This window comes from Sus scrofa, chromosome 14 (assembly GCF_054392235.1).
Source record: "Sus scrofa isolate SSC_HxYL_T2T_F1_AM1 chromosome 14, Sscrofa_HxYL_maternal_Yorkshire_Landrace_v2.0, whole genome shotgun sequence".
In the NCBI taxonomy this organism is placed as follows: Eukaryota; Metazoa; Chordata; class Mammalia; order Artiodactyla; family Suidae; genus Sus; species Sus scrofa.
Window position 1 is genome coordinate 130,317,374 of NC_139396.1, and position 15,327 is coordinate 130,332,700.

A 15,327-nucleotide genomic window follows, 5' to 3' on the forward strand; every position below is an offset into this window, starting at 1 on the left:
GGGGACTCATTTAACAATTATGCCAGGACTACAGGTATAAATAGATAAGCTGGAATATGAGGTCTGGCTAAGCTTGTAGGAAATAAAGGTGGCAGGGAAACAAGTTGGACAGCATGAAGAGGAAAGAATACAATTTTTAAAAATCCAGATATGGGGAATTCTATAAGACAACCACATGGCCATCAAAAAAAGAAAAAGAAAAAAAAAATGGAGATGTTCAAAATTAATCAGACCCAAGAGTCATAATAATCAAATGCATTGCATGAACCCAACTAGGATACTGGTTGAAAGAAACCAACTCCAGAAGACATGTGTGGGCCAGCAGGTTAATTTTAATATGGTCTGGAGATTAGATGATATTAAGGAATTATTAACATTCTTAAGAATGGTCATGGGATTGTGGAACCTCTATGCCGCGGGAGCAGCCCAAGAAATAGCAAAAAGACAAAAGAAAAAAAAAAGAAAGAAAGATCCTTATTAGGATATTTTTGGGAAGTGAATGCTTTTGGATTTAAGGTTTAAATATGACAGTGTCTACAATTTCCTTTCAGAAGACTCAGAAAAATTATTAGCAGTGACTGAAGCTGGGTGATGGTGTTTACTATTCTTTCAACTTTTTTATACATTTGAAATTTTCATGTAAGAGTTTAAAAGTGGCAAGTCTCCAAATATTTCTCACCCACAATCCCCTTGATAGAGAGCTATCAGAGTATTGGAACTGCCTGGTACCCCAGGCCTCCTCATCCATGCCCTCTCCATTAAGGGAGAATCCTGCTTAGAAGTCCCCTGGCACGGGCACAGTCTTTCCATCTTGCATTTATTGCCCTTAGTAGGTGGGTGGTTGTTTGTTTAGGGCCATACTTGGAGCCTATGGAAGTTCCCAGGCTAGGGGTGGAATCAGAGCTGCAGCTGCTGGCCACAGCCACAGCCACAGCAATGTGGGATCCGAGCCATGTCTGCGACCTACACGGCAGCTCATGGCAATGCCAGATCCCCTGTTGAGTTTGTTGCCACTGAGCCACAATGGGAACTCCTGTTTTACCCAGGTTTGACCATTTTCTTATTTCTTGTGGGCTGTCCAAATCCTGCTTACCTTCAAAGCTTCCTCCTGGAAGCTTGTCTTTTCTTCTGGTCCACCTGGTAACCACTCTGACTTCCTCCAGCTCTCGTTACTCGGACTACAGGTTTTACTTTTAGCCATGTGCCAACTCGCTAATATTTTTCCTAAGTGTATATCCTATTACCTTGATGAAATTATAAACATGCTGGGGAAAGGACTGTATTTCTTTGGTTTTCCTCTATAGAAAGCACAAAGCTGGAATATTATTTGTGTACAATAAGTACTTTCTGAATTAAACCGGACAACTATTAAAAGAAATATGCGCATAAAGTCAAAATTCATTGTGATACGCAACTACCATTCAAACTCAGGAGCTGAATCGATGTTACAAGTCATTGACGTTGCTGGTTTCATACGTAAGGAGCTTGGTAGCTGTTTCTCCATCCTAACAGCCAATGAAAAACCAAACAGACTGAAAAATCAACAATTCTTCTTTGTTCTGTGAGAGAGGAAGGATACAGTGCAAACTGCTTCCTCCAAGATCAGAGACACAGACAGGTGAATACAGGTCATCACGGCTTACTGGAGCAGAGACTCGCTAGCAAAACCACTGCAGGAATGAGTGAGGTTGTAGAAAAACCTAATCTGTGATTGATGAATTGCTGGAAGCTCCATGGGGACAACAACACCGCAAAAACTCCAGGAGGACCCAGTCATAAGGGGACCCCAACAATAGTGTGAGATTTTCCTCTTGGAGGTTGGCCAGGTTCCCACGGTAAATATCAGAGAAAAATCCCCTTGAGCTTTCCGGTAGGGGAGAAGGAAAGGAAGCATTTTGAAATAAATCAGAGCACTCCTTTATTATCAAGCTCTGCCCCCCAGGGGAAACTAGTTAACCACAGCCTAACCTGCCAGGGTATGATCAGAGCCTAACTGACCTTGGAAAGGGAAATACCCACCTCCAGCCCACGCCAGCCACACCATCCCACCTAAGGGGGAGAATAAAAAAGAGAGACATTTGTGAAATTCATGGTCCAGAGGAATAGGCTCACTAAGAGACACCCAGGATCATAGGACTACAGAATGCTCCCCTCCCCCACACCTCACCAGCACAGTACCAAAGGCCTATTTACAGCCATTCTTTTACCTCATACATCAAGTCTGGCCATCACAAGAAAAAAAAGAAAAACTTACAAAATTATGTGTAGCTGTATATGCTTATGTATGCTTATATATACATACATGAAATGAATGAGAGCAATCAGACAAGGGGTGAGAGGAAAGAAATGAGAATTATTTTATTATGACACTACCTGTGAAGTGGTGTAGTGTTATTTGAAAGCGGACTTATGGAGTTCCCATCATGGCTCAGTGGTTAACGAATCCGACTAGGAACCATGAGGATACGGGTTCAATCCCTGGCCTCCCTCAGTGGGTCAAGGATACCATGTTGCCATGAGCTGTGGTGTAGGTCGCAGATGTGGCTCAGATCCTGTGTTGCAGTGGCTGTGGTGTAGGCCGGCGGCAACAGCTCTGATTAGACCCCTAGCCTAGGAACCTCCCTATGCAGCGGGTGTGGCCCTAGAAAAGACAAAAAAAAAAAAAAAAAAAAAAGCAAGTGGACTTAGATTTGCTGTAAATAAATGTATGGTATATTATACACTCCAGGGCAATCACTAAGAAAAGTAAAAAATGGAAGTTTAACCCATATGCTAAGAAAGGAGAGAAAATGGAATCATATTAAGTACTCAGTGAAAACTGGGAAAGGCAGAACCTTCCTGGGCTGGACAGGCTACAGGGTTACATAGTAAACACTATGGTTAGGACTGTTTTGCACACTCTCTGGGCCTCTTGGTTAATTTCTCCGTGGCTGGATAGCTCTGGATCAGTGGGTTGCGGGATCTGGATAGCTCTGGATCAGTGGGTTGCGGGATCTGGTTCATACTAGCTCTTGAGGGACAATTGCTCAATTTTTAGGAATTTTGTGAGCCTGCTGTTAACATAGCCATTATTTGAAAGAGGTTTGAAAGAGACAAATTATTTAAGCTATATTTAAATAAGTTACAATTAAAGGAAGGTCATAGATACTCAAAACTCATCTTTCCTAGTTACATTATTACATTTCGCGCTTATGTGTGCTCTTGAGGTTATTTACATCTATTGTCTCTCTCCTTGTGGTGGAAAAACCACCCAGGAAAGACCTCCGCCACACGTTGCATATTTTTTCCCAATTCCGTGTTCAGGAACATTAGGTTGGAGCTTGAAATCAGCCACAATGGAAACGTTTATAGCACAGGCTTTGGCAAATACCTCAAATCAGGGTTGGGTTTTTTTTTTGGAGAGCCGCTTATTAAACATTCATCAATACACCACTACTTTGTTGCAGCCTCACAGCCTCTCAGGTTCAAGAACAAAGGAATGGTGACAGCACCCTCAAAAGATCTACCCTGATTGGATGTTTTGGTCATATTTCCATCCCTGAACCCAACACCAAGGCCAGGGGGAAGGGAGGCCCTGTCCTTGAAAGGCCAGTAAAAGAACAATCCCCCTCGTCCGGGCTCGGAAGAGGCAACACCCCAAATCACTCACGAGAAGCGGTCTTGATGCAAACAGCAAGAGGATTTTTATTCCAAGCGCGCTGGGGCCCACAGTCGTCCGCCACGCAGGGGTAGAGGACTGCGGCCCGGAGTGGGGAATCGGGACAGCTTTTATGGGGTTCACAACAAAGCCTGTGCGTCGCAAACCAATCATTTTAAAATATGGAGAGCCCGCGCTCCGTGGACCAATCATTCTAAAATATCGAGAGCCCGCGCTCCAGGGACCAATCATTTTAAAATATTGAGAGCCCGCGCTCGTGGACCAATCATTTTAAAATAGCTCCGGAGGTCCGCATCTGCATGGGCTCCTGGGCAGAGTGACATATTGCAAATGAGATAGGTCACTAGGGCTTTCAATGTGTAATCAATTCTTCTATGGTGCCAGTCAGTTTTACAGAATCCAGATAAGCGATTAGTCAACTCATTTCCTGTTATCTTACTTAGGCCAGGATAGCAGGCCCTGGAACAATAGGAAGTGTGACCTTCTACCTATTTACTGGCAGCAAGCAGGGTCTGGAATTCGGGGGCATTTAGAGCTTTTTATTAACTTCCTGGGTTCTGGGAGGGTTAGGTTGCATTTTCATCCTTTCATCCTCCATCCTGAAGCTGAGTCAGAGGTCATCCCAGGCCCAGGTACGTGGTGTGAGCCCCACATGAAAATCAGGGGCTTTCACTGGAAGAAGGGAGATTGGCTTCTAGAGAAACTTAAAAATGTAACTATCATAGTTCATAAAGCCCTGGCTTCCATACAATCTCCATCTCCCCTAATCCACCTCAAGGTCTCCTCATCCCATTGATCTTGGGCAAGAGGCAAGTGGTTCTGGACTAGTGAAGCTCCTGGTAAGTGGAGAGAGCTGGGAGGCTCTGCTCTGAGACTTCTTCCCCTACAATCTCCCTTTTGGTGGAGTGATGTCCCCACTATCTTCGCCCCCTACCCCCACCCCCACCCCGGTCCTATTTTTTTCCTGCTCACAGCTTGCTTCCAATTTAGGCAAATCAAACATACATTCTTGTGTATTGTAGGTTTCTGCGATATTGTATAAAGTTCCTTCAGGAGTTCCTGTTGCAGCTCAGCAGTTAATGAATCTGACTAGCATTCATGAGGATGCAGGTTCAGTCCCTGGCCTTGCTCAGTGGGTTAAGGATCCGGCATTGCCATGAGCTGTGGTGTAGGTCACAGATGTGGCTCGGATTCTGAGTTGCTGTGGCTGTGGCCTAGGCCAGCCGCTACAGCTCTAATTCAACCCCTAGCCTGGAAACTTCCGTATGCGGCGAGGGCGGACCTAAAAAGACAAAAATAAATAAATAATTACTTTAAATTATCTCTTCCTGTGATGGGTCCTACTCAAGAGGAGGAGACAGAAATAATTACAAAGCAATGCGAAGTGTGCTTTCAGAGAGGTATTTGTAAGCTGCGCTGAGAGCTAGTGGGGAAGTTAGGAAAATGGGGACAGCTCCCCAGAGAAGAAGACTTGTAAGCTGGAGCTTTACATGTAAGTGTGGTAGGAGACACACAGAGGGGACTTTCTATTCCAAAGGAACAACATGAGCTGCAGTGTCACTGGGTCAACCAGCTTCATTTATCCCTTTTCTCTTTTTTCCAATACTCTAGACACCTCGGGAAAATTTCCCTTCCTGTCTTGCTCTCCTTTCTCTTCTGAGATAAAAATAGAACCCAACTCTGGGAGTCGCAGCAAAACCCTGTGGGGTGCACCCTTGCACGGGGGACAAAGAACACTGAGGTCTTTTAACCAAACATGCAAACAGCCTGGGCCATGGAAATGACCCACAGGCACCTTGAAATCTCCAGCCACCTCCACTACCTCCTCAGATGAAATCCATTCTTCACAAGCAGTAAGCATTCAAAGCAATCGAATTCTTACTTTTTAGCTTTTTTCTTTGGCTCGGTTACTGTATTGCCAGAGAGTCGTTTTCTATTTTCATCACCAAGGCAGACATTTCTCCAACAGTCTTCTGAGCCTGGGGACCAAAGCACCATTTATAGCTTTGCTTCTATGGGAAAAGTGCTTTCAAGTTCCAAACAATGAACTTACAAATAAATTATTGAACTCAAACTGCTTTTAAGCAAGGAGCTTCCTGTAATGTTTTGCACACTTCAGTGCTAAAGGCTACTGGTGGTGGTGCTGGTGGTGGTGCTGGTGGTGGTGGTGGTGTGTGTGTGTGTGTGTGTTTAAAACTTTCTAAATATGGGTACCAGGTGTTACATTTTCAGACTGACCAAGTGTAACTTTTTTCCCTCTTAAAGCAACAGAATCATTTCTTTGGGGAACACATGTCCAGGTTTTTAAAATGCAGTGAAAGAAATGGCTAGGACAGAAAAACTAAAATAGCAATGCTGAGAATTCAGGGGGTAAAGGTATATATTTGCACAGTATAAGAAAAGAGGTTAACTTATTTATAAACTTTATTATTTTTTAGGTTCAGGCAAAACAGTAAAGTGCCTCCAAGCATAGGGAGAGTTAAGAGAGCAAAGCCACCTGGACAGCTTGGTTTTACTTGGAGTCCAGTCACCTAAAGAGATCACCAAGATGAGGTTTCTAGGCTGCTTTGAAGCAAGCCAGACCCAGAAGAATTTAAAAACCACACAGTGAAGGGAGCACACAGTCTGTCGTCCTGGTAAGTCAAAATATCATCAGAAAATTCACATATCAGAAGGGGCAACATGCAAATCGCTTTTTTCCACGGAAAGAAGACCATGGGCCTTAACACTTGATTCGTTTTGTTCTCCCACCCTCAATTCCTCTCTGTTTTTTTTTTTTCTACACCCTTGACTGGTCTTTTCTGTTCAGTCTCTATTTCTCTCCCACTTCCTCTAACTATAGGAGATGGCGAGGTTAGAATTAATCCTCCTGAACCAAAGAAATTAAGTCAACTATTTTTTTCCTTTAAAAACCTTTTATTTATTGCCATTTATTCAAGATTCATACCATTTGTAGGAGTTCCCATCATGGCTCAGTGGTTAACGAATCCAACTAGGAGCGATGAGATTGCAGGTTCGATCCCTGGCCTTGCTCAGTGAGGTAAGGATCTGGCGTTGCCATGAGCTGTGGTGTAAGTCTCAGACACAACTCAGATCCCAAGTTGCTGTGGCTGTGGTGTAGGCTGGAGGCTACAAGTCCGATTCGACCCCTAGCCTGGGAACCTCCACATGCCGAGGGTGCAGCCCTAGAAAAGACAAAAAAAAAAAAAAAAAAAAAAAATTCATACCATTTGTATATGCATTGGCAATGATGATGCATTTTTCCCTAGGAGAATTCACATGTAATTTTATATATACCTGAACAGTAGACATTTAAAAAAAAATAACTAGCAAATTAAACATTTTTAAAAAGATTGTTTGCTCTTTTGGACAAAGTCCAATAGTTCAGAGTGAGCAGGACTGGCAACATATTTTCTAGGATCCAGTGCAAAATGGAAATGTGAGACCCCCCTTGTTAAAAAATTAAGAATTTCAAGATGGTGACCGCTGAGCACTGAGTCCATTGTGGGGCTCTTCTGACAGTTGGGAACCTATGTGACTGTGAAGGGCTCATGCCCATGGAGTTGGCCCTGCTGATGGGTTTTTATGAATTAACAGGCATACCTAGACACATGCATGTTTCTCAAGGCTGGTGTAGAATTAACCAGAAAATTTACATTGAAATGTAATCATGTGACCTTACAAAAGAGTGCAAACATCCTTTGGTGGTTTCCAATATACTTCCAATATTATTTATAATAACCGACTCAGAGAAAATATTGTAATTCGTTGTAATATCTGAGCCAGCTGATTAATGGGGTGTTTTGGGTGACCTTTATTCAGATGTTTAGAACTTCATAAAATACTCTCAGAATGTGCTAAATGTGGAAAAGGAATTTCGAAGTCACCTTTCCCCTGGAGCTAGAAGCATTTGTAGTAATCTGTGTAGATATGGGAACCATGATCAACCTTAGCCATCATAGGACAGGTTGATGAAGCCAAGTTTACAGCTGAGAGAATTCTAAGACCAAATTTCTCTGGTTCCAGCAAATTAAATCACAGTCACATTTTTCTTCATTAATTGTCCCATGGCTGCAGCCTGAATGGTGGTTTCATTCTCTCCTGGTCCTTCTGCTGGTCTCATGGACACCCCCCTTTAAGTGTCCCCACCCAGTGGCCCCCTTGTCCTGAATTCTCTTCCTTCCCCTTGTGATGATGGAGTCATCATCCCATGTCCTTTCTGGAAAACTTGGTGGGGTATCGGCGGTACATTCCTCTGAGCAGCCTTCTGCGGGCTTCAAAGTGGGGAGAGGGATTTGCAGGATGGGCAAAGGTGATTGCCTGGACTCCAGTTGTACCTCCTCCAGCAGGATTGGTTGTGGACAGATCCTGCTGCATTTTGCAAGGGCCTCCATTGTGAGATTTATGCTTCTTCTTCAGCTGCTCACTCCAGCCCCTGATCTGGTTTCACACAAGCATGAGGAATGTGTAGGTGAGTATTGCTGCTTCGAAAATAAGAAAACTGGGCCTGCTAAAAGGAGGGACTTTGATTCAACTGCTGCACTATCTGACTCTTAGTCTCTCTGCTGTACTTTCCTCCTGTCAGTTAAATTATGAAACAGAATTTTAGCATTTTCTAGGAAATAATTGTGTTTATAAGATTGCAGATAAGCCCGTCTACACTCCCTGTGATTCTCGCTGTTTTCCATCCCTTCACCTTCTCTCTCTCCTTCCCCTCTGCAGATTCACCTCCTTCTCTCTCCAAACCAAATGGGTGATTCTAACTTCCTACTCTTCCCTTCTCTTCCTCTTACTACCTTCCCTGACTCAGATGCTGTCAGAAAACACTCAAATAAACAAAAATCAGCAAATCCAAAACGCTCACCCGCAAGGAGAGAGAAGTTAATCATCTCCAAAGAAATGGGAAGGATATCAAGAAAACTGATAATTTTAAAAAGTCTAGGAGTTCCCGTTGTGGCCAGTAGTTGGCGAATCCGACTAGGAACCATGAGGTTGCGGGTTCGGTCCCTGCCCTTGCTCAGTGGGTTGACGATCCAGCGTTGCCGTGAGCTGTGGTGTAGGTTGCAGACGCGGCTCGGATCCCGCGTTGCTGTGGCTCTGGTGTAGGCCGGTGGCTACAGCTCCGATTGGACCCCTAGCCTGGGAATCTCCATGTGCCGCAGGAGCGGCCCAAGAAATAGCAAAAAGACAAAAAAAAAAAAAAAAGAGTCTAGGATTTTGTTGCCTAAGTCAACTGGTAATACTGTACCAGCTTGTAAAAATTCAAAAACAACTAACATGATTATTTCCCTTTATAATTTATAAAGTTCTTCCACATATATTAATGCACTTGAACTTCACAATATACTATGACATGGGTGCTATTATTAGGTCCATTTTACAGAGGAGAAAAGTGAGGCACAGAGCAGTTATTATGTGACTTGCCCACAGTTACTCAACAAGAGAAGTGAAGTGAGGTCTTCTGAGCCTATATTCTTTCCACTCTCCCACACAGCTATGTGTTGAGCTAAATTATCAGATCCGTGTGTATTTATTTCTTCTTTTTCCAAATGACAAGAGACACATTCAGAAAGAGCTAAGAGCTTAATCTATAGTTCTGCAGCTTGGACATCCTCCTGCTGCCAAATTTAGAAATCGCTGACCCTCTTTCAAAACCTAAGTAGGTTTCAAATCAGTGGAGAAAATATGGATTATTTAATAAAAAGATCTAGGACAACTCAAAAGCTCCTTGGAGGAAAAAAAATCTTGGATCCAATACCTCACTTTGTACTCAAAAATAAATTCAAAGCAGATTAAAGATTTAAACATGAAGATAAAATCATTAAAAAATTTAAATGAAAACATGGAACTTTTTTGCCTGATTTAGAATCTCAGAAGAGGCTGTCTAAATATGACACAAAACGTAAAAATCACGAAAGATCGAGATATTGACTACATTTTAAAAATTCTGTATGTGTGAGGAGTTCCTGTCGTGGCTCGGTGGTTAACGAATCTCATTAGGAACCATGAGTTTCGGATTTGATCCCTGGCCTTGCTCAGTGGGTTAAGGATCCCGCATTGCCGTGAGCTGTGGTGTAGGTCACAGACGCAGCTTGGATCCCGCGTTGCTGTGGCTCTGACGTAGGCCAGTGGCTGCAGCTCCAATTGGACCCCTAGCCTGGGAACCTCCATATGCCGCGGGAGCGGCCCTAGAAAAAGCAAAAGACAAAAAAATAAAATAAAATTAAATTAAATTAAATTAAAATAAAATAATAAAAATTAGAAATCTGTGTGTTTGAAAAATACCGCCATTAACGAAATCAAGTTAGAAGACAAATTGGGGCAGGTATTTACAGTCTATATGCAGGAAAAGGGCTCATTTTGTAATATGAAAACAAATCTCGCAAATCAGTAAGAAACCGCCAACACGATAGGAAAATAGACAAAAGATATGGATGGATGGTTTAAAGAAATAGACATAGTCCTTACATAGATGAAAAATATGCATAAAGTCACTATATGAAAGGATATGCAAATGTAAACTACACTGAGGTCCATTTTCCCACATGTCAGATTGGCAAAGATCCCAAAGAATATTTGGGACTGCACTGTGTTAAGAATGTGAGAAAGTGGTGTATAATCTGAGTGTAACTTAGTGCATCCTCAATGAAGAGCAATTTGCAGAAGGGCAATATCTATAATAATTTAAGTGTACACATGGAGGACTTCAGCCATTTACCTGTCATCAAGTGTAAATTGGTAAAATTTACAATGGGCTCCAAACGTGCTATTGCACAGCCTCAGAGCTGGAGGACCACGAGGCCAGAGCAGCCTCTACCTACATGTTAAACAGACATTCCATGAGTACTGTGAGTGCAAGTAACACTTGTAATTTTCATGATAAACTAGATGTTTATTGTGTGTGTTTTAGGTATGAGGAGATTGGCTCAGAGAGGTTAATTTTCTTGCCCGAGGCCACACAGCTGATAATGGCAAAGCCAGGCTAAAAGCCAGGGCCAGCCTCTTTCCTTATAGCACTGCTGCCTCCAGTGGCTGCCTCGGTCCAGTTTATGCTGACAACTGGAACCCCCAAATCTCTGTAAGAGTAGGGACCTGTGTTACATCATGCTGATCTTCGACATCTATTGGTCAAATAAATGAATGATGTAATCCTCTGTTGCCATTTGTAGATGAAGAGGATGCTGCCCTTTTTCCACATAACTGAAAAAAAATTACACATCAGAAAATGAAAGAATGGATTTTAGGGAGACAAACATTGAGCCCATAAGAATGGGTAAAAAAAAAATGAAAGCAAAACCCAGAACTACTCTTTGCATGTTACATGCATACATTTTTATGTAAATATTGTTTCTCTACTTAGGACTTTGGTTCCCAATCCTGGCTACACAATAGAGCTACCCAAACTTTTAAAATATCAGGGACCAGACTCCATCTCAGAGGAATGAAATCCAAATCTCAGAGGTGGGGACGGGGCTGGGCATCAGTGTGTTTTTTCACAAGCTCCACAGATGCCCTCCTGGGCTGCCAAGATTGAGAAACTGCTGGAAGAATATTTTTTAAATTTTAAGTAAAGTAATTTATTCACAATCAGATGCTCCAGACTTTCTTCAACAGGAACTTTGCTTTACAACTTCGAGACATTTTAAGATAGAAAATAGTGACACCAAATGGTGACAGCTAGAACTTCTGTGCATGGGACAGCAGAATCATTGGGAATGAAGCCATGCTGTATCTGGCCAGCTCTCTGAGTGATGGCAACCGATCCCAGGCAAACTGACTTGTCATTGGCACCATTAATGGGTTCCATTTTGCAGCATTTTCCACGTGTGTATGTTAGGTTTTGCCTCCAAGAAACTGGTATTCCTTCTCTGCCACCAGAATCCCAGACCATGCCAGGTGCTGCCCACTGCTGGCCTGTATGTCTAAAGTTCTCGGTCTACAGTGTGTGGATGTGTCTATATAGATAGATAGATAGATAGATAGATAGATAGATAGATAGATAGATAGATAGATATATGCAGATGGATTTATAAGCTCATGTGTCAGGGTATAAGATCACGTGCCTTACCTCATGTGTACGGAGAAAAGTACGAGCTTTGTTATTTTGTCTATGGAAGAGCTGGTTTTCTTTTTGCTGGACTGTGGGGAAAGTACTAAAGTTTAGTCCCATCTGGCCATTTGGTCCAATCCAAGCATTTAAACTGTTCCATTAGGTAACTCCGTTTCTACTTGGGAAACTCCAAGAAATGTAACACCCTCAGGATGGTGCCCAGATATATAGGAGAAGCCTTGTGGCATCTGGGACACCGTCTCATGGGGTGGTGATGAAGGGAAGCTAGTACTCAAAGGAGGGCAGTGCCTTCTCCCAGTGCCCTTCATGATGCTATCTGGCAGGTGCTGGTTGGTACAAATTTGAGTTGTTCAGAATATTGAGGAAAGTGTTCCACCAATGAAAAGTAGTGATTACATTTAGCAAATCTAAATATGAAAAGAGAATAGAGAAGGAGTCCATGTCTGTATATATTTATAGCTATTTATAAAGGAGAACAAAATAGAGCTAGCAATGGCAGCAAGACACATGCAATTTTAAACCAGCAGTTTTTCAGCCTTGGCAGCACAAGAGAATAACTATGGAACTTGTAAAAAACACAGATGCTTAAAGTCCCACTCCCACCCTCTGAGATTCAGATTCCGTTCGTCTAGGATGGAGCCTGATCCCTGATATTTTATTTATTTCTATGTATTAAAGTATAGTTGATTTACAATGTTGTGCCAGTTTCTGCTGTATAGCAGAGTGACCCAGTCATACAAATATATACTTTCCCTTTCTTATATTATCTTCCATCATGGTCTATCCCAAGAGACAGGATATAGTTCCCTGTGCTATACAGTAGTACCTCCGTTCTAAAGGTAATAATTTGCATCTACTAACTCCACATTCCCAGTCCATCCCATCCTCCTCCCCCTTGGCAACCACAAGTCAGTTCTTTATGTCTATGAGTCTGTTTCTGTTTTTTAGATAGGTTTATTTGTGCCATAATTTAGATGCCACATATACGTGATAATCATATGGTATTTGTCTCTTCTTCTGACTTACTTCACTTAGTATGAGAATCTCTAGTTGCATCCATGTTGCCTCAAATGACATTATTTTGTTCTTTTTATGGCCGAGTAGTATTCCATTGTGTGTATGTACTGTATCTTCTTAATCCATCCATCTCTGGATGGTATCGATGGACATTTAGGTTGTTTCCATGTCTTAGCTATTGTGATAGTACTACTATGAACATAGGGGTGCATGTATCTTTTTTTTTTTTTTTTCGTCTTTTCTAGGGCCGCACTCGTGGCATATGGAGGTTCCAGGCCAGGAGTCTAATTGGAGCTGTAGCCACTGGCCTACACCACAGCCACAGCAATGCGGGATCCGAGCCACGCCTGCGACCTACACCACAGCTCATGGCAAGGCCGGATCCTTAACCCACTGAGCAAGGCCAGGGGATCCTTAACCCACTGAGCAAGGCCAGGAATCAAACCCACAACCTCATGGTTCCTAGTTGGATTCGCTAACCACTGAGCTACAACGGGAATTCCGCATGTATCTTTTTGACTTATAGTTTTGTCCGGGTATATTCCCAGGAGTAGGACTGCTGGATCATATGGTAGTTCTATATTCAGTTTTCTGAGGAACCTCCATACTGTTCTCCATGATAGTTGTACCAATGTACATTCCCATGAACAGTGAAGGAGGGTTCCCTTTTCTCCACACCCTCTCCAGCATTTGTTATTTGTGGCCATTCTGACTGGTGTGAGGTGGTACCTCACTGTAGTTTTGATTTGCATTTCTCTAATAGTGATATTGAGCATTTTTTCATGTGCCTACTGGTCATCTGTAAGTCTTCTTTGGAAAAATGTCTATTTAGGTTTTCTGCCCATTTTTCTTTTTTTGTCTTTTTAGGGCTGCACCCATGGTGGCATATGGAGGTCCCAGGCTAGGGGTTGAATTGGAGCTGCAGCTGTGCCCACAGCAATGCAGGCTCCAAGCTGAGTCTGCAGCCTACACCACAGCTCATGGCAATACTGGATCCTTAACCCACTGAGCAAGGCCTGAAATTGAACCTGCCTCCTCATAGATACTGGTCAGACTTGTTTCTGCTGAACCACGATGGGAACTCCCCATTTTTGATTGGGTTGTATTTTGTTGTGGTTGTTGAGTTTAATGAGTTGTTTATATATTTTAGAGATAAGCCCTTATCAGTTACATCATTTGCAATAATTTTCTCCCATTCTATAGGTTGTCTTTTTGTTTTTGTTTCTTGCTTTTTTTTTCTTTGTGGTTTCCTTTGCTGTGTAAAAACTTGTAAGTCTGATTAGGTCCCATCTGTTTATTTTTGTTTTTATTTCCATTGCCTTGGCAAACTGATCTAAGAAAACATTGTACCATTTATGTCAGAGAATGTTTTGTCTATGTTCTCTTCTAGGAGTTTTATGGTGTCTTGCCTTATGTTTAAGTCTTTAAGCCATTTTGAGTTTATTTTTGTGCATGGTGTGAGGGTGTGTTCTAGTTTCATTGATTTACATGCAGCTGTCCAGTTTCGCCAGCACCACTTTCTGAAGAGACTGTCTTTTCCCCATTTTATGTTCTTGCCTCCTTTGTTGAGGATTAATTGACCATAGGTGTCTGAGTTTATTTCTGGGTTCTCTATTCTGTTCGATTGATTGGTGTGTCTGTTGTTGTGCCAGTACCACACTCTCTTGATTACTGTAGCTTTTTAATATTGTCTGAAGTCTGGAAGAGTTATGCCTCCTGCCTTGGTTTTTTTCCTTAGGATTACTTTGGCAATTCTGGGTCTTTTATGGTTCCATATAAGTTTTTGGATTATTTGTTCTAGTTCTGTGAAAAATGTCATTGGTGGTTTGATAGCGATCACATTAAATCTGTAGATTGCTTTGGGTTGTGTGGCCATTTTAACAATATTAATTCCTCCAGTGCAGGAGCATGGGCTAGCTTTATATTTCTTTGAATCTTCTTTGATTTCCTAGATTAATGTTTTATAGTTCCCCACATATAAGTCTTTCACCTCCTTGGTCAAGTTTAATCTTAGGTATGTAATTTTGGGGGGTGCAATTTTAAAAAGTATTTTTTTATTCCTTTTCTAATATTTCATTGTTCATATACAGAAAAATAAATGATTTTGGAATGTTAATCTTGTATCCTATTACTTTGCTGAGTTTGTTGCTGATCCCTGATATTTTAAAAGCTCAGATAGTTCTGTTTTATAACCAGGGTCATAACCAAAGTTCTAAGTAGAGAAAAAAAAATACGTATGTAACAATGTATGTGTGTATCAGGCAAACAGTGTTTTTTGGTTTTGCTCTTGTTTTTTACCCATTGTGATGGACTGAATGTTTGTGTTTCCTCAAATTTCACCTATTGAATCATCAATGTGATGGTATTTGGAGGTGAGACCTTTGGGAGTCCATTATGTCATGAAGGTGGAGCCCTCATAAATAGAATTAGTGCCCTTATAAGAGACACAAAAGACGTAATCTCTCTCTGCCACATGAGGCTCAGCAAGAAGTGGCCATTGGCAAACCAGGAAGAGGGTCTTCACCAGGAACCATGTAGGTCAGTTCCTTGATCTTGGACTTGGCAACCTCCAAAACCCTGA

General features: G+C 42.1%; 1 protein-coding gene across 4 annotated transcripts in view; it reads left to right on the forward strand.

Annotated features, from left to right (window-relative positions):
- Positions 1–15,327, forward strand: part of DNTT (DNA nucleotidylexotransferase) — a 194,228-nt gene that overhangs the window by 134,025 nt on the left and 44,876 nt on the right. For 2 of the 4 annotated variants that reach the window (XM_084994985.1, XM_084994984.1), the window contains 2 exons: positions 6,097–6,294; positions 8,005–8,129. In XM_084994985.1, the coding sequence (XP_084851111.1) occupies positions 8,122–8,129 (8 nt within the window). In that variant the 5' untranslated portion in view covers positions 6,097–6,294; positions 8,005–8,121. The remainder of the gene's footprint in view (positions 1–6,096; positions 6,295–8,004; positions 8,130–15,327) is intronic. The other 2 variants (XM_084994983.1, XM_084994986.1) reach the window with 2 other exon arrangements.